Source organism: Cotesia glomerata, linkage group LG2, assembly GCF_020080835.1.
Source record: "Cotesia glomerata isolate CgM1 linkage group LG2, MPM_Cglom_v2.3, whole genome shotgun sequence".
NCBI lineage: Eukaryota > Metazoa > Arthropoda > Insecta > Hymenoptera > Braconidae > Cotesia > Cotesia glomerata.
The window spans coordinates 5558302-5580062 of record NC_058159.1 but is presented as its reverse complement, the minus strand read 5'-3'; the positions used below and the strand labels follow the sequence as shown (position 1 = coordinate 5580062).

The following is a 21761-nucleotide window of genomic DNA, read 5'->3' as shown; positions in this document are numbered from 1 at the left end:
CCGCTGCCGTGAAGACGCTGATTTAAATCCTGAAACGATAGATTCAATAAATTTATGAATAATTAATATAATAAATTAGTTTGATAAATAAATTATTTTTATGAACCATAATTAACAGTTAATATATATATATATCAATTAATAGGAAAAAATATATCAAATATAAATAGCAAAATCGACTACAATTTTAATAAAATAAGATGGTGCGTCAAGTCTAAAAAATAAACAAAGAGTGCTATTATTTATAAAAAATGTGGCTGATAGACATTAACGTGGTTTTTATCTAATGAAAATAAATTCATTCACTAAATAATATATTACGGTATAATTATTTGGTCAATAATTTAAAAAATAACAATCAGAAAACTAATTATTAGCGTAAAACCTATTTTAAACATCAAAAAGAAGAATAGCAAGTGTTCAAAGAAGTAATGGTCATAATTATAATATAATATATCTTTAATTAGTTTGATTATATATACCTTTTAGTTATTTATATTTATTAAATTAATTACCATTTATAATTAATTATCTTTAGTATTTTTGTTACTACTTCTGGTGATTTTGTTGGTGAATTGTTGAGCTCCCAATATTATTTATCCGATTCTTCATTGAAATTATTTTTAGTTAATTGTTAACTTATTTTTTTTTTTGTAAACACTTTTAAATATTTATTATTAATACACTTTATGATTTATTACAATATTTGTTTTTTATTCAACGAGGTTTGTCATTTAAAATAAGCTCGTAGATAAAAAAAAATTTTTATCAGTTTTTTTTTATTTTTTTGTTTTTAAATTTTAGAGAAAAAAAAATTCAAGACATTGAATAAAATTTTAGAAAAAAAAATTTTTATCAAAAATTTTTTTTTTATTTTTTTTTTAAATAAGAAAAAAAAATTCAAGAAATTTAATAAAATTTTAGAAAAAAAAATTCAAGAAATTGAATAAAATTAAAAAAAAAAAAAAATTTTTTAAGAAGTTTTTATCAAAAATTTTTTTTGTATTTTTTTTTTAATTTTGAAAAAAACAATTCAAGAAATTGAATAAAATTTAAGAAAAAAAATTCAAGAAATTGAATAAATTTTAAGAAAAAAAAAATTCAAGAAATTGAATAAAATTTAGGAAAAAAAAAAAATTTCTATAAATTTCTAAGAAAAAAATTTTTTTTATTCTTTCAAGAAATTACTAAAATGTGACATCAAAAAAAAATATTCTTCTCTATTAATGAAGAATATAAAACAACAAACCTCGTAAAACTACCATGTTAAATAAAAATAAATATATGTATAAGAAGACAAAAAATCAATCAATACCAATAATAATAAATGATACAGAAATATCGTATAATAAATGTGTTGAAAAACAGGACGTCCATCGATTAACTGGTATTACGATAAACGTCTTCTATTTACACCTCTCCTATTTCCTGAAGAACGCATTGACATTTATACAAGTATCATTTGACAAGTGAGTAATTAATAAACGAAGATAAAACAATATAATGATAAATAATAAATGCATTGCAATTGCTAAGCAAAAATGTCAAGCCTATGTTTATATAAATCGGTAAATATGTATAATATAAAAAAATTTATAACATTGAAATTTGTCGGACAGGCTCTAGGCTCTAGACAGCTGCTTTCCGGATCTAAAAATGAAACTAATGGAGTGCAATATCAACCTAAATTACATTAATTAAAATAAAGATTAACAAAAATTAAATGACTAATCATAATTATAATATATAAAATATAAAAAGGCATAATGGGTATTAAATATCAGTAAAAGTTTACACAAATTAAAATTTTCTCAACTAGTGATATTGGTTGATTAATACAAGATTATCAATTAATTAATAATTCATACCATTAATGACAATATAAAAAAGCCAAAATAATTAGAAAGACAATGATATCATTATTGTTAATATTAATAATTATTATTAGCATACGAGGCTGCTGCATCAGACACGAAACCTAACAATACATATTTGTCTTATAAACTTAATTTTACCCACATCAATATTCAAATTATTAATTTCCAATTTTTTTTTTTTTTTTTTTATAAGCATTCGTAGTACAATATCCTAAAACTCGTCTGCTGGCCACCTACTAATACATACCTTCTACTATTGTTATCCTCGTAATTATTTTTTTTTATATTACAGTACAGTAAAAATTTTCATGATAAGAAACATTTAAGACAATTTTTTTTTTTTTTTTTTTTTTTTAAAGAACACTGAAGGACTATATTTGTTTACACATTAATTATTTATTTATAAGATTTAGCAATTAAAAATATAATATCCTACGGTGGTTATATACTTTTTGTTTATTAATTATTAATTATTTTAATAAAAGAAAGAAGAAATTGACGGAGGACTTGTATTACTGTTCTTTACTATATCTTCATACTTTTTATGAATTTAAATTATCTTTTTTTCGCTATTATACGGATCGTCAATTACCATAATTGTTAATTATTATTATTATGATTATTATTATGATATAGTTTATATCAATTCAATATTTTGTAGTAACTATTTTAATGAATTAATTTTTTTTATATAATGTGAAGACAACAGCAGGTTACCGCGTCCCAATGGAAAGCTATCTGAAAACTGTGGGAAATGAAATGATTACTGTAGAAAAAATAAAATATGTTTATATAATTAACAAATTACAATAAATTATCAGTTGATAATTATCATTTTTTCTTTGTTAAATATTTTAAATTGTCAAAGGTGTAAAACATAATTATGCATTCAATATCATATCATATTTAGTTATTTTGTTTCATTTTATAATTATTTGTCCTGAAAATTTTAATAACAACGCCAGATGTTAAAAAAGATAAAAAAATAAAATATAGATAGATATACATTTATATAATACTAATGCTAATTAAAAAATACATACATGTATATAATAATAGAATAATTATATATAATATCGGATTAATATTGTTACACCATTGATAAGCAATCGATTGATTGTTTAAAATTGTTAATTACAATTTTAAATTTTATTGAGCTTTAAAAAATTGCATATTTAATATTTTAATTTAATAAAATTATTATACATAATAGAAATTATAAAAATTAATTTTGATAATTTTATAAGAAAAATTTTACATTAAATTATTTATATGCAATTTTAAAAAGCTGTTATTGAAAAAAAAGATAAATATTCACTTACTTAATTATATTGTAGAGACTCTTAATTATCAGCATTGGGCTGGGAGTAAGAGTAATTCTGATAGCCAGCTGGGAATCCCGGATTCTGTTGTCCTGGATTCGGTTGCTGTGGAGCTCCAGCACCTGCGGCATAGTAATTACCGGGTGTTGAGCCAGGATTCATCCCCGGATAGGCTCCATATGCTTGTGGAAAAGCGTTTGCTGGCGTTGGTGGAGCAGCTGCAGCTCCGGTTTGAGCTTGCATTGTTTGCTGTTGCATTTGAGCTTGAGGCATTTGATTGCCCTGTGAAAAATTATTAATCATAAATCAATTTTAATTGAACATTGATAGAAATTAAATGTCATAAATTATGATCCTAATGTCAACAGACATTTATCAATTTTTATTTTTATTTTTTAACAACTAAATTTCTATAAAAAAAATTTTAATAAAAAGTTCCAAATCTAAAAATAAAAAAAATTACAAATTTTTAAAAATAGTATTGTAATTAATAGTTTAAACGCAGTTATTTTTAAATATTTTTTAATAAATCAGACGAGATATAATAAATCATACAATAATGGACATTTTAATTATGAAATTTTTGAAGGACCGGCAGATAAGATAAAAAGTGAAGCAAAAAGGGTGATTCTAAAATAATATTCCAGATGTACAAATAGTGATTGTTAAATATCAAAAAAAGACTATTCGGCAGCCGAAATGCAAGTAGCTTTCACAATGAATCCAACAACTACTGAAACAATCATTTCTCAAACGAATGCAAAAGTAAAATTCCATTAAATAGACAGAAATAGTAAGTAATTTTTGGCCTTGACTGATGGTGAAATATGCAAGTTAAAGTTTATTTTATAAACTTTCAGATGCAATTTACAAAAATTTTACAAGTTATCGCATACAATAGTTATTTCTCAATGAAACAGTAAAAGATCCAATTTTTGAGGATTTTGAGGAATTTAAATTTTTGTCATTCCTAAACTATTTAATTTAGAAAAATAGATAAGTATGCGAATTAAAGCTTATTAAATAATATTTCAGATACAATTCATAAAAATTGAATATGATATCTCGTTTAATTGTTATTGCACGGAAATACGATAGAAGTGAAAATTTTTGTAGTTTTTGAAAATTTTTAAATTGCTCTCATTTCAAAACTAATCGACCGATTTCGCTCATCTTTGAGCTTAATCTCGGAAATCGTACTAAGAATGAGTATGTTACGTTTTATTAAGATCCGTATAGAATTGCGGGAGTTAGAGAAGAGACAAGGCCGGTTATATCGTATATATATATATATATATATATATATATATATATATATATATATATATAAACTTTTGAACCATATCGACGTTCTAATTAGCAAATTGTCTAACTCCATTTTAGAGAATCTTCTATTTGTACGAAAAAAAACAATTAGTTCAAAATTTATTATCACTTTAAAAAAACCATTTAATATCATTATTATCTAATAGAGATATAATATTTAGGTTTGAATCATTCAAATAATTTATAATTCGATTATGGCTACATCAAAATGTTAAAAAATCACCCACTAAAAAATAAGGAGTTAGACAAATTGCTAATTAGACCGTCGATATGCATTTTCTGAATCTGCTTGACGAGCTGAGTCGAAATATAGCAAGATTTTTCAAAAGTTCCGTCATGAAGACCAATACAATAGTTAGATTTCTATGAAATCTACTAATTAGTGATTATCAATTATCAATTATTTAAAATTTTCTTTTTTTGTTTTTTTCTTCTCTCAAATTTCTTAAATCTATCTTCTCTTTACAAATGTTATTTATTGTATATAAATATTAATTAAACATTCTAACCATGAAAATGTAATATATTGCTGTAAATTGCCGAAGGCGTTTCTTTTCAAATAAATAAATAATCTTTTTTTTAACTGACACTTCAACAACCGACAAATTAAAATAATAAACATTTTTTTTTTAAATTAAAATAGTTTTTAAATAAATTAAGAACGGGTGTCTTTAATTATTCCGACAAATAATTTTTTTTTACAAAAATAAAAAAAAACTGTCAAATATCTGCTGATTTTAGTATCAAAATAAATTAGAAAAAAAAATGAAATAAAAATCAAATTACCTTTCCAGCTTTCATTTGGGCCTCTATAGCCTCGGCTTCCTTCATTTTACCAATACTGCGATAGTACTCGGCCCACTGAGCACTGTAGTCCGCCTGACCACCATTTTGGGCAGCATTTTGCTGCTGAGCTTGTTGGTTCGCTTGCGGTTGCTGTTGAGCTGTCTGAGCAGCTGCAGCACCAGGAGTCGCAACGGCGGCAACTGCTGCTTGTTGCTGAGATGGATCGCCTTTACCTTGCTTGGATTGTTGTTCGATTAACTCAGCTTCACGGTGCATACCCAAGGAACGGTAGTATTCTGCCCATTGAGCGCTGTAATCTGCTTGTCCTGTTTGAGGGTTTATTTGCACTGGTTGTGCTGCAGCAGCTAAAAAATTTTATTTTATTTTATTTAAACAAACAATTATTTAAATTTATGTTAAAAAAAAAAAAAAAAAAAAAATTATATATACCAGGATCAGCTGGTTGAGCTTGAGTAGGCCATGTCTGATAACCTGCACTTGCATTCCATGTAGGATTATAGCCTATTGCACCTTGAGCACCAGCGTATGCTGCATTACCACCTTGGAAATCATGCATTGGGTCATTTTGCTAAAAAAAAAAAAAATAATAATTGGTATTAAAAATCATAAAAAAATACACACAAATAAAATAATTAAAAAAAGCGACTTAAAATAAAATAAATAAATAAAATAATAAAAATTTTAATTTACATACCACGCCTAATTTTTCATTAAATATCCTTTTAGCGTGTTCAACTTGTTCCGGAGTACCGCGAATGATGAAAATCTTTTCAGTCTCAGTTCCTGGATTTCTGCGATCAAGTTCACAGTGTGCTCCCGTTTGCTGGTTAATTTGTTTAATTGTCTCACCACCTTAAATTTAATTAAATAATTTAATAAAATAATATAAATTATAAAAAAAAATTTAAAAAAAAAAAAAAACCTTTTCCAATAATTATTCCGCATTTTGTTGAAGGTACATTGTACGTAGCTTCGATTTTATCTTGCATGTTACCACCTCCTTGACGACGATCCCAGCCTCCGTATTCATTAGGACGACCGCCGCCTCCGCCATTGTTATTGTTACCTCCGCCAAACCCATTACCACGCGGGCCGCCTCTTCCTTGAGGCGGTCTATCATCTCGTCTCTGCAATTTAAATTAATATCAGTATTGTTTTACAACAAAGTGAAATAGGTCTGATGTTAAAAAAAAATAAATAAAATAAAAAAAATTACAGACCGTTACACTATCAATGAGCTCTTGAATTCGTTGACGCGCTTGCTCGACAGCCTGTGGTTTTCCAGACAGTAAACATTTTCTGTCACCTGGACCTTCCTCTCTTCCCTGCTGGAATTGTACGCGTGCTCCAGTTTCAGACTGAATTTTTTTAATCATATCACCTCCTTTGCCAATTACAACACCAACAGCCGCTCTTGGGACTAATACTTCGCAATTATCACCGTTATTCGATGACGAAGGGCCATGGTTATTAAAACCATTGTCGTTTGAAAAACTATTACGGTCATTATTTCTCGGTCCACGGTTATACATTTGAATTTCTTTTTCTGCTATTAATTCATAGACTAATTGTTTAGCGTACTCAACTTTTTGTGGATCTCCAGTTATTCTGTAAAAATAAAAAAAAAAAAAAATTAATCAATTTTTCTAGGATAATAATAATAATAAACAAATTTGCAGTCACTATGTAACTACTGTGACTTGTGAACTATGAATAAATAAAATTTTGCTTCATTAAATTGCACTATACTTTTATAACTATTGACGTTTTTAAAGATATAAGCTCATTCCGATGTTACACTCATCAAGAGCTTTCATTTGAGTACCCACATGCATTTTGATATATTTTTCATATAGTGATATATATAATATATATATAAAAATATGAAAAATTGATGTGGGTACTCAAATGAAAGATCTCGATGAGTGTAATGTCGGGGTGAGCTTATATCTTTAAAAACGTCAATAGTTTACAAGATACATAATGTCAATAGTTTACAAGGACATTTCTTAATTATTGAAATTTTTAAAGATATAAGCTCATTCCGATGTTACACTCATCGAGACCTTTCATTTGAGTACCCACATGGCAATTTTCATATATTTTATATATATGGTATTCGTGAAATATATAAATATATGAAATATATGAAAAATTGATGTGGGTACTCAAATGAAAGGTCTCGATGAGTGTAACATTGGGATGAGCTTATATCTTTAAAAATGTCAATAGTTCACAAGATACAGGGTCATTTCTTAATTATGTATCTAGAGATAGAGCATTTTCGAATGCAGCCTAAATTTTGCTTATTCTTTTAATAATATAGATTATGATAATAATAATAATAATAATAATAATAATAATAATAATAATTATTATTATTATTATTATATGACTGAAGTTTTATTATTATTATTAATATTATTAGTATTAGTTAATAATAATTGACTCTTTTAAATTAATATAACAATAATAATAAATATTTATGAAAAGAAAAAAAAATTTTTAATAAATATTAACCTTAGAGGTTTTTCTTGTTCCTGAGAAGGTCCATCTTGAATTACAACCATCTTAGCTCCAGATTTTTCCTGAAGCTGTTTAATGGTCTCGCCACCTTTTCCGATAATTAATCCAACTTTGGGACCAGGAATCATAATTTCTAAACTTCCCGGGTGACTGTTGTTACTTATTATAGGTCCACCACCTCCTCCACCTCCGTTATTGCCACCAACCCCACCGTTTCCACCTCCAGCATTCGGGTTCGGCATATTCATCTCACCCATACCTCCTTCAGAGCGACACCGTTGATTTACTATCGACAGTACCAAATCCTTGGCACGACTGCAACACAAATAAAAAAAAGAAATTTTGTAAATAAAACATATAAATTAAAAAATAAATTAATAGAATTAATTTGAATAAACTAATTATTACTAAGCAATATACAATACACATAATACAATATTTGTTTGCAAAGCACAATCATATGGCTGTAATGTTTCGAAATATCAATACCAAAAATAAAAGTTTACATAAATTTTTTCATATAAATATAATAACAATGAGACTAGTAGTAATAGTGGTTAATGATATAATTTTGCAATTACTTTTTTTTTTTTTTTTTTTTTTAAATAAAATACAAATAAAATAAATAGACGTCGTGATTTTGTTTGAGAAACCCATGCACAATTCTATCCTCCCTACAATTTTCTCACTGTCTTAAAATCCCTATTGGTAAAAATAAAAAACTATTATACATTAATTTTAATAAACAAAAAAAAAAAAAAATAATAAAATATTTTTTTTTCAATAAAATATGAGCAGTAAATAATATATATATGCTTATGATTACAATTGTTCAATAATATATGAGGAATAAAAAATGATAAATGAAAAAATACGTAGTGTCCATGGTTGCTCCAGGATCTACAATAATTCTGAAAAAATGTCAACGATTTTGATATTTCTATAAATGCATGTGCGATATCAATCAATTTTTAAATTATTAAACACTTATATAAATATATATTACAAATATATATAAATATAAATATGTTAAACATGGCAGACATTTGTTTAAAATAATATCGAGGAGGATAGTTTGCTTGGTAATTATAATGGTTAATTTTTTAAAAATATATATTATATATATACGTTTTTATAGATATATCTAAAGCAGATAAAAACATAATGTCGTGAATGTTTTTGGGGATTTCATATGGGATTGCATTGCATACAAAATAATAATAATTAAATAAAATATATAAGTATAAATAATACGGCATTAATAAAAACAAGAAAATAAAAAAAAAAAAAGGGAAAACAAGTTACTTGACAGCTTCTCTTGGACCCGTTAGGGTACAAAGACGTTCAGGCAGACCGCCACTTTCGGGTGCCATTTGTATTTTACACCCTGTTTCACTTTGCAACCTCGTTATCTGTTCACCACCTCGTCCAATTACTAAAAAAATACATACAATTATTAAATTATTTATCTGGAAATAGAAAAAAAAAAAAATTATATTAAACTAAAATTTATGTCACATTATTAATCTCATGGAATTAGTTTTTTTTTTAATAATATTTAAAATTTTATAAAATTTATTATAGAATTTAGAATCACTTGTTAGTATTTAAAAACACAAATAAAATAAAACATACAAAAAAATAAGATAAACTGTGATTCTAATTATTAATAAATATATTATTCAATTCTAAATTTAAATACCAGTCCGAGATAATAATGTTAATGATAATAAATCTTTCACTCGGATTAAGTACAGTTATTTTGATTGAACAGTAATTACTTTAATAAATAAAATAAATAAAATATATATGTATTAATATAGACAGTAAATGTTACTGGGAATAATTATCGAGTAGTAAGTTTCAATCAAAATATTTGTCTAAATCAGTTAATAAAAGCAATTATTATGTAAAATTAAAAATAACGCGTAGATCAGTTTTTTAATAAAGATTAGGAATTTTTCTTTTAATCAATAAAATTCCTAAACTTACTTAATCCGACCATTTTGTCCGGAACTCTGATATCTTCAGTGCATATACCTCCCAAGCCTGGTGTTGGTGACGATACCGGACCTCCTCGGTTCCCGCCATTGTCACTCATTCCACCCAATGGTCCTCCTCTCATTCCAATTAATGGATCTGGCGCCAATTTTTTTGCCTCTGGTTCTGAAAATTCGTCATTGAAACCTGCAAAAAATAATTATTTTATTTCATTAATATTTTATATCAACAATTTAATTTATATTTCTATTAATTAAATTAATTTTTTAAAATTTCTATGTTAATTTTTTTTATAAAAATTAAGTTAGCCGGTAAGGTAAGAGCTCCAGTAGCTGCTCATGTACCAGTACATAAGCAGCTATACTACTGGGGGTTTTACTTTATAACTAAAAATTGAAAAAATTTTCTTTTATTGAAAAAATTATTACAAAAAAATAAAAAAACATTTAATTCGTAAAAAACTTTAAAAACTGTAAGTGCAATTTTTAAAAAATATTTTTCAATTCTAATTAATTAATGAATAAAAAATTTAAAATGTCGGCTAACTTTAGTATTATATATTTGTCTACTTATAAAACATAATACTGAAATAATATTAAAGTTGGCAGTCGTTTGATTATTAATTTCCTGCTAAGAAAATTGAAATTTTTTTTAAATCGGGAAGTTATTGGTTTTACCCCGTTTTCGAAAATCTAATTCTTATCAGATTTCGACATTTTAAGGTCCTAGGAAGCTTCCCTCAATGTATTCGCGATGATATCCGTATGCCTGTGTGTATGTATGTATGTATGTGACTCTCTTATAACTTTTGAACGGTTTAACCGATTTCTATTCATCGCGGTAGGCGCCATTCGAAAGGGCTTGGCCAAACTTAGATTTTGAATACAATTTGGACTGATTCGAACCAGTAGATTTTGAGAAATCTCAAAAAAAAACTAAAAAAAATTAGAAAAACCGTAGATCCTGAAGGCCATCCGTGCAACTTCCCGCTAATTCCATACATAGGTGCTTAAAACTGCACTAATGATGTTTTACAATTTATGTGTTATTTTAAGCTCTTTGAGCTTAAAAAAATAGCTTTTCTATGCAATTGAGCTCTTCGAGCTCAAAAGTCTAATAGAAGTTTCATAGAACAATATTTTTTTAATTTTCAAACCGCACTAACTTTTGAATGCATCAACCGATTTTCACGCGATTGGCAGCATTTGACGCAATTTTTTCAGTTTAATGTAGAATTATCAAGTTTGAATTGGTAAAACTAAAAAATTTGAAGTAATTCCAAAAAAAAAAACACTTTTTTCGGTTTTCTTTCGTTCATGATATCTCTTGAACGAATTGACCAATTTTGACCGGCTTGACGGCGATCGACGTAATTTTTTCATGCTAATAGCTGATTAGTTTTTGAAATTGATCAGTGCAGCCGTTTAAAAGTTATTCCAAAAAAGGTCGGAGTTATGTTAAAAAAACACTTGTTTCCAAATATTTTAACGAAGATATCTCTCGAACCAATCAACCGATTTATACGTTCTTGGCGGCGATCGACGCGGTTTTTTAAGCTCTAAAAATTATTCTATTTCATCAAAAACGATCCGAGAAGAAATGACGAAGTTATGTCAAAAAAACACTTTTTGCGGTTTTCTTTTGTTCACAATATCTCTCGAACGAATCAACCGATTTTGACCGGATTAGCGACGATCGGCGTGGTTTTTCAAGCTTAAGGGCGGATTAGTTTTTGAAGTTGATCGATAAAACCTTTTAAAAGTTATTCCAAAAAAAATTTTTTCTTCTTTTTTTTTTTGAGATTTTTCAAAATTTCTCAAAATCTATCGGTCCGAATCGGTTCAAATTCACAGAAAATCCAGGTTTGAGGGAACTCTTTAGAACGCCGTTTAGTAGATTCCGATCGGTTCAGTCGTTCGAAAGTTATAAGCGAGTCACATAGTCACACACACACACACACATACATACAGACATAGTGACAACATCGCGGGGGTAGTCAGGGAAGCTTCCTATGACCTTAAAACGTCGAGATCTGACGAAAACTCGATTTTTGAAAAACGGGGTGAAAACAATAACTTCCCGATTTTCGAAAATCTTCGATTTTCTTAGCGGGAAGTTAAAAAAAATTTTTTCAAACGTGGTTTTTTTGTAATAACTTTTAAACGGCTTTACCAATTGATTCCAAAAACTAATCAGATGTTAACCTTAAAAAACCACGTCGATCGCCGCTAATCCGGTCAAAATCGGTCGATTCGTTCGAAAGATATCGTGAACGAAAGAAAACCGAAAAGTGTTTTTTCGGAATTACTTTGAAATTCTTCGTTCAATCAATTTAAACTTAAAAATCCTTTATGAAGATTAAAAAACTGCGTCGAATGCCGCTAACCGCGTGAAAATCATTTCAATCATTCAAAAGTTATTGCGGTTTGAAAATTCAAAAAATAGTGCTATATCAAACTTCTATTAGACTTTTGAGCTTGAAGAGCTCAAAATGACACAAAATTAATATTTTTGAGCTCGAAGAGCTCTAAAACGTCATAAGTGCAATTTTTAGCGCTCAAGTATGGAATTAGCGGAAAGTTGCAGGGATGGCCTTTAGGGTCAATCGTTTTCCTAATTTTATTTAATAAACAAATTAGTTTCAAAAAATTGCATCCTTAATTTTTTATAATTTCTACATATCAATTTTTTTGCCATAAATTATTTGTCAAAAAAATTATAAAATATCCCCTAAATAAATTTTCATTATCAATTCTCACGTTCTATAAATTTCAATTGAATTAAATAATCACTTAAAAATTAATAATAAAAATTTTAATTACCTGAGCTGTCTTCAAGAGGCCTTTTGATTCCACTATCACTGTTCTGACTACCTCCAGGATTGATTTTAGCAGCAATCTAAAATTAAAAAAAAAAAAAATAATAAATTAATGATAAACAAAAGCGTCCTATAATCAATACTATCATTCATTTATTCAGGTCCAGAGACTCCAGTCAGCATTCAATATTTATGAATCCATATTCCCGAGCATAAAAGACTGAATAAAAATTTAATAAAATAAAAACGTAAAGTTCTCAACCAGCAAAAGGTCATTCTCAGTCAGGCCGTGAATAAATTTAAACTTAAAACATATTTGGCATATATATTTATACCCAAGTATGCATTAAATATAAGTTTATAATAATAGACTATATATATATATATATATATATATATATATATATATATATATATATATATATATATAAACGTATGAATCATATACCTGTTTAGCACGTTGTAATGCCGCGGCAAACGCCGAACTCTGGCTGAAATTCTGAGGCGGAGCTACCGCTGAGTAGTCACTCATTGTTAACCATCAAATTTTTCACGTACCGGTTTATTATTTATGCTCTTTCTTTATAAAGACGGTATTTATAAATAATTGTTTTAAATTTTTTTTATCCACGGATAAATTTATTTTAAAAACTCCTTTTGACTTTTTAATTTCGGTGATAATACCTCCGTAAGACCTGATCACTGGTGCCTGGGGAAAAAGCACACGAAAAAAGGGATATTAAATATACTGTATGATATATACCAAAGAATGTATGGTTTAAGAGAATAAGATAATTAGTAATGGCGCGCAAGCGTCACTGTAATATACTGTAATCACCAGGAACTAGATACGATACCGATGCTACTGAGAACGAGGATAAAACTGAACGTTGATAACAATGAGGCTGATGATCCAGGGTAAGCCGAGTCACTTGCAATTAGAGATTACGAATTGGAGCTGTAATATTTTTTCACACACTTGGATTGTTTGGTTTTGATGTAACTACTATACAGTATGCGCCCTGTTAGCAAGTCGTAATATTTTTACTCCCGCGTTGGAGTTATTTAAATAAATATATTTTTGATGATTAGTTAATTAACTACCTATAAATAAGTGAAAAATAATAATATTCACAAGTTTATAAGTTCTTTCAATACTTTTAAGATCAAACTCACAGCACTTGATTGAACTTGTCTCCAGTTTCTAAGCAATTTTCTTCCCAAGCTTCTGGCAATTTACTGACGCCACCTAGTGGAGCTTAGGCGAATCTGTGACCTGAATGGAGAATCCACCAATCAGAGCTGGATATTCGGGCCAATCAGAGTTGAGAAGTGACACAAACTGTCGCTGCTTTTAAATAAAATTTTATTATTGAGTTTTTTTTTTATTTTATCTCTGTTTTGAAAATATAACCTAACGGCGGGTGATTGTTGATTTTTTTCATTGTGATGATATGATAAATATTTAATTATCAGGTTATTTGTATGGAAGTATATGTGTGTTTTTTATCTGATAGTTTTTATAGTTTTGTAGTTACGTGTCTTGTTAATGATAAATATTGCTCCTGATAATTTTTAGTTAACTGTACTTGTTGATTAATTATTTTTAATATATCAGTAATAGTTGATATATTTTAATATATTTAAATATTTTTTATTTATTGAGTTAATTTTTTTAAAATGAAGTCTATTAAATTGTGTGTTGATGTGCCATTAGAAGAGAAGAAATTGGAAGAAATAGTTGATGTTGCTAAAGATTTCGCTTTGATAAATGGTAAGTATAATTTTAATTGACAATTTTCTATGATACTAAAGTTAGCCATGAAAATTAATGAAAATTAAATTAGCCGACATTTAAAAATTTGAATAATTTATTTTGTTGAAAAATGATTTTTAAAAAATTAAAATAAAAATTTTTACATGTAGAAAATTTTTAAAATTATACGTGGAATTTTCAAAAAATAGTTTTTTAGTTCTAATTTTTAATTAATAAAAAAATAAAAAATTTTTAAGTGTCGGCTAACTTAATTTTCTAATTTTTTTTTAATAATTAAATTAGAAAAAAAAATATTTTTTAAAAATTGTACTTATAGTCCTTCAAGTTTTTTACAAATGAAATTTTTTTTTTTTATTAATTTGTAATAATTTTTTCAATAAAAAAAAAATTATAAAAATTTTTAGATGTCGGTTAACTTAATTTTCATCAATTTTCGATGAAAATTAAGTTAGCCTACATCTAAAAATTTTTTTATTGAAAAAATTATATGACATTAAATTTAGTAGTCACTTGATAATTTTTTAATTTTAATAAATAAATTCGCCCCGAAAAATTATTTCTAAAAAATTCCATTTTTTATTTATTTAATTTTCTAAATGTCAATTTTTTTTTCTCATTTTCTTTGATATAATTTAATTGTTAAAAAAAATTATTAAAATTATAAAATATCTGCTAAATTAATTTTCATAAAAAATTTTGATTTGCGAAAAACTTGAAAAACTATAAGTGCAATTTTTAAAAAATATTTTTTAGTTCTAATTTAATAATTGAAAAAAATTAAAAACGTCGGCTAACTTTACTATTATACAATTTAATACAAATTGAATCGTATTTTTTTTTTTCAGGCATTTCAATGCATTCAAACAAGCGTTTCGATCGTAATTGTGTGAAGATATCAAAATTCACACTGATACCAACGAGCTTTCCGAGATGTGAATTTGATAAGGCTAAAAATATACAAGTTACTATTAATAAGTTAATGCATAAAGTAGCTTATGATGATGAGTTTCTTACAGAAACTTTACAAAGGTAATTTGAATAATTATTTTAATTTTTTTAGTATCTTCAGTAGACATACGTCAGTTCTTTGTATTTTTAGACCAATTAAAAAATGATAAGTCAAATTTTATACAAAAAAATTATTAATTTGAATTATTGATACATTTTTTAATAACTAAATTATTAGCTTTGAAAATTAATTTAATAAATAATATTTAATTATGAAAATTAATTTACCAGATATTTTATAATTTTTTTAACAAATAAATTATGGCTAAAAAAGTTGACATGAAGAAATTTAATAAAATTAAAAATCCAATTTTTTTGGAATAAATTTTTTTGTTAAATAAAAATTAAAAAATGATCAAGTGACTGCTAACTTTAATGTTATTATTTAATTACAGTACCATTAAGGCTGATGAATTCACTATGGAATTATTTAATGTGTACAAAATTGTCTTCAAGGAAGGATACGCACAGGTAAAATATTTAATAATTAATTTAACAATTAAAATGATACGGAAGTTAGCTGTCAATTTTTTTTAATTTGATAAAAAATCAATTATAATAAAAATCAAAAGGTTATTCGACAGCCGAAATGAAAGTAGATTTCATAATGAATCGAAAAAAAAAACTACCAGGATTGTATACAGAAAAAAAAAATAAAAAACTAGCGCAACAGCAAGTTTCATAATTGGCATAGCGGAATAGGACATAATTTTGAGACTACACATATGATATAGTACTCAAATTGAAGCTTATTTAAAGAGCTTCAGATGCAATTTACAAAGATTCAATAAATTATCCCATTCAAAAGTTATTCGAGCAAGAAAGTGAAGAAATATGTATTTTTAAGATTTTGAAAATTTTGAAATTCTGGCATTTCTAAATTACTTGACCAATTAAGCTCATCTTCGAACTTGACTTCGGTATTTATCTGTAGAAGAAGTATGTGGAGTTTGGCAGAGATCCGTTGCTAATTATAGACAATATTGTCCTGACAAGTCGCTTTATATCCCATATATATATATATATTAGGGTGTGCCAAAATGTAACTTCCGTGGAGAACCTTTTAAAATTGGAATTTTGAGTTCCACTTTTAACAGCAGTTGTGTTTGGGCATTTCCTGAGATATTTCGGGTTGAGAGAATTCATTTGATTATTTATAGGATTTTTAACAGGAAATTTAATTGGGCACTTCCGGCCAAATTTTGAATTTTCACCGGAAATACCCAAACTAAGCTTCTGTTAAAAAATTCTATGAAAATCAAATACATTGTCTCACACCAAAATATATCAGGAAATGCCCAAACGCAGCTCCTGTTAAAAGCAGAACTAAAAATTCCAATTTTAAAAGGTTCTCCACGGGAATTACATTTTGGCACACCTTATATATATATATATATATAAACTTTTGAACCATATGTATTTTGTGAATCAGTTTGATGAACTGAGTCGAAATATATCAAAATTTTTCAAAAGTTCCGTCATGAAGATCAATTTCTATGAAATCTACTAAAAATGATAAAAATTTTTATTAATAATTTTCACATGTGGAATTTTTTTAATAATAATTAAATTGCTGTAAAATTAAAAAAAAAAATTTAATGTCTGTCAACTTTAGTGCCATAAATTGAAATAATATGTCATAAATTATATAATTCAACAGGAACACAGTTTGGGATTATTTAGATCGGATTATTTGTTAAACAGTGATTTGAATATTAAACAAATTGAATGTAATACAATTTCATCAAGTTTTGCGGGATTAGCACCAGTTGTTTCTAAACTTCATAAATATGTACTGTCACAACTAGGTCAGGCGAATAAAATTAAAAATGTGAGTATTAGTAAACTTTAAAATAAAATTATATTTTTAAAATTCCAGAAAACATATTAATATTTTTTTTTTTATAATTTTTAAAGATACCAGAAAATAATTCAACAGTAGGCTTTGCGAGTGGATTAACCGAAGCATGGAAAATTTACAATAATAAAGAATCTGTGATATTATTCGTCGTTGAAGAGATAACATATAACATTTGCGATCAACGAGTTATTGAACATGCGATTCATAATATTAATCCAGAAATAAAAGTTATCAGGCGTACGTTTAACGAATTAATTAAACAGGCACAGCTTAGACCGAATAAAGAATTATTTGTGTAAGTTAGAATTTTTTTATTAATATTTATTTAATATTTATTTCTTAAAAAATTTTTTTTATAGAGAAAATCATTTAGTGTCTGTGGTGTATTATCGTACCGGTTATGAATCATCGGCATATACATCACAAGAAGTATGGAAAGTTCGTTTACTTATGGAACGTTCTCGGGCAATTAAATGTCCATCGATACAATATCACTTAGCAGGCACCAAAAAAGTCCAACAAGCTCTAGCGCAACCTGATGCATTAAAACGTTTTCTTAATGAAAACGAAATTACACTCGTACGTCAAGTATTTGCTGGTTTATATTCTTTAGACTTTGTAAGTATATTATTTATTTATCTATATAATTGAACTCTGTTATGCAATAGTGTGTTAAGTACATAAGATTTTCATAGTACTTAATGGATTAATGTATAACAGTATCAAATTAAGAGAATAAAGAAAATTTTGTTTCCGATGTATTTATATGATAAAATAGGTTTTTTAAATTAAATAAATTTAGTATCATTGGGAAGGTCGAGACATGAATTTGTGCCTTTTCAATATTTCATATGCTATTTATTTATTTAAAAAATTTTATGATGTATAACAAGATGACTCATAGCTAGTATAGTAATTCAATAGTAGTAGTAGTTAAATTGCTAAATTAAAAGACTATTGATGTGTTAGCAACTGCAACCCAAGAAAATAATAGCAATTGATAAAAATAAAAAGAAAAAAAAATAATGATAATCTATATTATTATAAGAGGTTCCTATAGGAATATTACTTTTGCCATGTAGATGTCAGCTAAGAACGGGTTTTAAGAAATTCCTCCCTTAAAGGTGTTTGCGGAGGCGTTAACAATGAAAAATTCCCGTTTTTAAAATATAGCTCCTATCGACTCCAAATTTGATAGGAATCTTCTGTAAGAGATATAGAAATAGTTTATGAAAAAATTTTATGATAGATCACCCCAAAGGGGGTTGTGGAAGTAGGCATTAACAATGAAAATTTTTATTTTTCAAACTATAGCTCCTACAGACTCCAAATTTTGTAGTAATTTTCTATAAGTGTTCAAAGAGTTCATTTATAATTTTCAACGTTAGATCCTTCTAATAATTAATTTTAAAATTTTTGTTAAATACCCGTGCTAAGCCGGGGTGATCTACTAGTAATAATTATAACAATTAAACAATTGCACATATTCAACGCCATTTAGTTGCTAATTTACCAAGTAATGCTGTATGCTGTTACATAGCCATTAGGGCAGTTCAAAGGGTATTATTTATTTATTTATTTATTTAGAAGACGCCAATCGGCAATATACATCCATAAAATTACAATATAAAGAAAATATATAGTTTATAAATTCGAGAGAAACGAAAGAAAAAAAGAAAAACAATTTCACATTTTACAGATTTGCAAAAAATATTACAGTATATCCGGTGAGATTTATCAAGATTATGATAAATTTTCAAAGTAGTTATAAAAAGATTCGAATTTCGCGATAAACAAAATTTTTTTATTTATTTATTTTTGTTTTGTACACGTGAATGCGGTTATATGTCAAAAATTAATTTATATAATTAAGAGACTAAGAAAAATTTAGTGACGGGTATATGTTTATGAAATGGTTATTTATGATTTAAATAATTGAGAGAGTAAGGAAAATTTTGTTACGAGCATATTATTTTTAAAGGAATTTTTATAGTTTAATTTGGTATCATCAGAAAGGTCGAGACAAGAATTAGTGCCTTTTGGTTTTATACATTTTTTAGTAGTCAATTTTTATGACAAGTTTTTAGAGGAGTTTTTAATAGTTTTTTGGCTCTATAAATTTGTTCGGTTACATTTGTCCATTAAATTATTTTTAATTGATCCTGTGATAGCACTATTATTTTTAAAATTTATTTAAAAAATACTCAAACTAAGGTAAAAGACTCAGTTATTGATACTTGCAATTTTCTTTTAATTAAAAAAAAAATCAACTCTAATAAATTAATAAATATAATTTTTTAATTATAAATTTTAAGATAATTGATTTTTTCAGAACATTTTATTTTTTTTAATTAGAATAAAATGCAAGTGTCAAACAACTAGGCCAGTGTCAGTAACTGGGTCTTTTACCTTATGTATAGTGTAATTATAAATATCAAAAAATCCTTAAGCTAAAATTTTCTTATTCATAATCCGCTAATCTCGAAATTCACATAGTTACTGCAGGATGCTAGTTATCATTAATTATTATAATAAAGCAATTTATGGTTAACATTCTTATATTTAAGGACAAAAATGGTGATCAAGCTGTGGAATTAGCGATATCAAATCCAGAAAAATTTGTGATGAAACCGCAACGGGAAGGTGGTGGTAACAATATTTACGGATTAAATGTCAGAACATCTTTAGAGTCGATGAAAAATTCTAAATCACGTACTGGGTATATTCTTATGGAGTATGTTGATGCACCACGAGAGAAAAATTATCTTCTAGGTCCCAATGATGAAAAAAATTGTTTGCAAGAACTTATTTCGGAGCTGGGAATTTATGGAATAATTATTGGGTAGTGTATTTTTTATCATTATTTTTTAAAATTAAATTTATCATTAACTGTCTAATTTTTTTATTCAAGGGATCAAAATAATATTAAAATAAATAAAGAAGTAGGACATGTGTTACGCACTAAACCATTCGGAGAAGATGAAGGTGGAATAATTGCTGGTGCTGGTGGACTTGACAGTCCTTATCTTGTTGAATAATATATTTACATTTTTATTTTTATACAGTTTATAATGATAATGATTTACCGAATAAATATTATACATTGTTGCATGTACGGAATCAATTTTTAAATTTTGTCGATTAAACTGATGATTTTTAAGTTTATTAATTAACAAGTAAAATATTTTATTACTCAAGAATATGTTGTTTGTTTAATTTTTACAGACGAGGATTAATTAGTTTAATATTAATTCAGCCTTTAATTGGTAGTAAATTACTTAATTTGTTTTACAACAATTTAATTACTTTTAAATTCATGCAAGGTGCTTGAGAAAAAATTTTTAAAGTAATTAATTTTTCATTTAAAAATTTTTTTATGTTCAAAAAAGTAATTCACAATTTCAAGATTAAACATTTTTAAATTTGAATTTACAAATATTTAATTTAAGAATTCAACAGTAAAGTTTTAAAAGTATAAATGAAGTATAACAAACAAAACCATCTAAAGAAAAAGTCGGTGAAATTTTTGGCGCTGATCAAGAAATACAGTCGTTATCATATTAAGTAAATACTCAAAAATTAATTTAGATCTACGTTTAATTTTCACTGTTAAAGACAGTAAAAATTTCGGCTGTAATTTCAATGCCCTCGATCTTAACATATTTGTCTTTTATAATATAATTAAACATAATTTCGTATAATAATAAATTTATCATCGTTCATTGGTTCCAATTAATTAACTAAAAAAATTTCTTTAAGATAAATTTAAATAAATTTAATTAACATACTTAAAAATTCGAAGAAAGAAAAAACTTTCCATGGGCTCCAATTAAATAAAAAATTAAGTTTAAAGAGATCATGTAAAAGCCCCAATTATTGACAAGGGTCTAAATATTGACACCCTAAATTATTTTCAAATATATTTAATCATCTGTAATAAGAATAACTATTATATAAATTTTTATTAAATTCTAATTAATAAAAAAATTGAAAAAGATTACTGCCAGTTCAAAATATTAAATATTAATTATTAAAAAAAAAAAATAAAGTTAGCATCAGTTCATCAAACTTGATTAGAAAAGCATTTTTTTTAAATGCCGAATTTAAATTAATTTCTTCATCTAACAATATGATCTTTTTTTTTTTTTTAATTAACAATATGTGAAAAATTTATAAAATTGAATTATCGAAATTAATTGCATGCTTTATAATATTTAAATAATGGGTGTCAATAACTAGTTGATAATTTTTAAGTTGAATCTCATATTGACAGCCATTCGACAGCGCTATGACGCCTTTTTTCAAGTTTAACTTAAAAAATTAACTGTAAGAGTTTGAATTCCTGATTCAATAAATTATTTTTAAATAAATTTTTATATTTTTAAAAGTATTTAATCATTTATGGAAATTATTATTAATAAACTTTAATAAAATTGAT

General features: G+C 26.1%; 2 protein-coding genes across 5 annotated transcripts; one reads left to right on the top strand and one right to left on the bottom strand.

Annotated features, from left to right (window-relative positions):
• Positions 1-1800: 1800 nt before the first annotated feature.
• Positions 1801-13931, bottom strand: LOC123259974 (far upstream element-binding protein 3). Of its 4 annotated transcripts, none has more exons than XM_044720820.1 (13): positions 13854-13931; positions 13126-13781; positions 12682-12757; positions 9851-10045; positions 9164-9293; positions 7853-8173; positions 6553-6940; positions 6255-6459; positions 6027-6184; positions 5762-5900; positions 5312-5676; positions 3200-3481; positions 1801-2622 (listed from the first exon to the last, which is right to left on the bottom strand). In XM_044720820.1, the coding sequence occupies exons 2-12, from the start codon at positions 13207-13209 to the stop codon at positions 3221-3223; spliced, it is 2322 nt and encodes a 773-aa protein (XP_044576755.1). In that variant the 5' UTR covers positions 13210-13781; positions 13854-13931; the 3' UTR covers positions 1801-2622; positions 3200-3220. The 4 variants fall into 4 exon arrangements, with proteins under 4 accessions (XP_044576755.1, XP_044576753.1, XP_044576754.1 ...); XM_044720818.1 differs by having other exon boundaries at positions 13126-13386; positions 13516-13911; XM_044720819.1 differs by having other exon boundaries at positions 13126-13386; positions 13535-13911.
• Positions 13932-14288: 357 nt separating this feature from the next.
• LOC123259976 (glutathione synthetase-like) lies at positions 14289-20434 on the top strand. The gene is made up of 8 exons (XM_044720822.1): positions 14289-14451; positions 15300-15483; positions 15858-15933; positions 17123-17293; positions 17380-17618; positions 17683-17941; positions 19891-20165; positions 20235-20434. The coding sequence occupies exons 1-8, from the start codon at positions 14358-14360 to the stop codon at positions 20359-20361; spliced, it is 1425 nt and encodes a 474-aa protein (XP_044576757.1). The 5' UTR covers positions 14289-14357; the 3' UTR covers positions 20362-20434.
• The last annotated feature ends 1327 nt before the right edge of the window (positions 20435-21761 follow it).

What these genes read in the sequence shown, in the direction of transcription:
- LOC123259974 (XM_044720820.1), bottom strand. Translation starts at nt 13,209, where the DNA reads ATGAGTGACTACTCAGCGGTAGCTCCGCCTCAGAATTTCAGCCAGAGT. An exon ending in AGCTCATTGATAGTGTAACG is followed by an intron (nt 6,460 to 6,552) that starts GTCTGTAATTTT and finishes TTTAAATTGCAG; the next exon opens with AGACGAGATGATAGACCGCC. An exon ending in CGGAATAATTATTGGAAAAG is followed by an intron (nt 6,185 to 6,254) that starts GTTTTTTTTTTT and finishes ATTAAATTTAAG; the next exon opens with GTGGTGAGACAATTAAACAA.
- LOC123259976 (XM_044720822.1), top strand. Translation starts at nt 14,358, where the DNA reads ATGAAGTCTATTAAATTGTGTGTTGATGTGCCATTAGAAGAGAAGAAA. An exon ending in AGATTTCGCTTTGATAAATG is followed by an intron (nt 14,452 to 15,299) that starts GTAAGTATAATT and finishes TTTTTTTTTCAG; the next exon opens with GCATTTCAATGCATTCAAAC. An exon ending in AGGCGAATAAAATTAAAAAT is followed by an intron (nt 17,294 to 17,379) that starts GTGAGTATTAGT and finishes TAATTTTTAAAG; the next exon opens with ATACCAGAAAATAATTCAAC.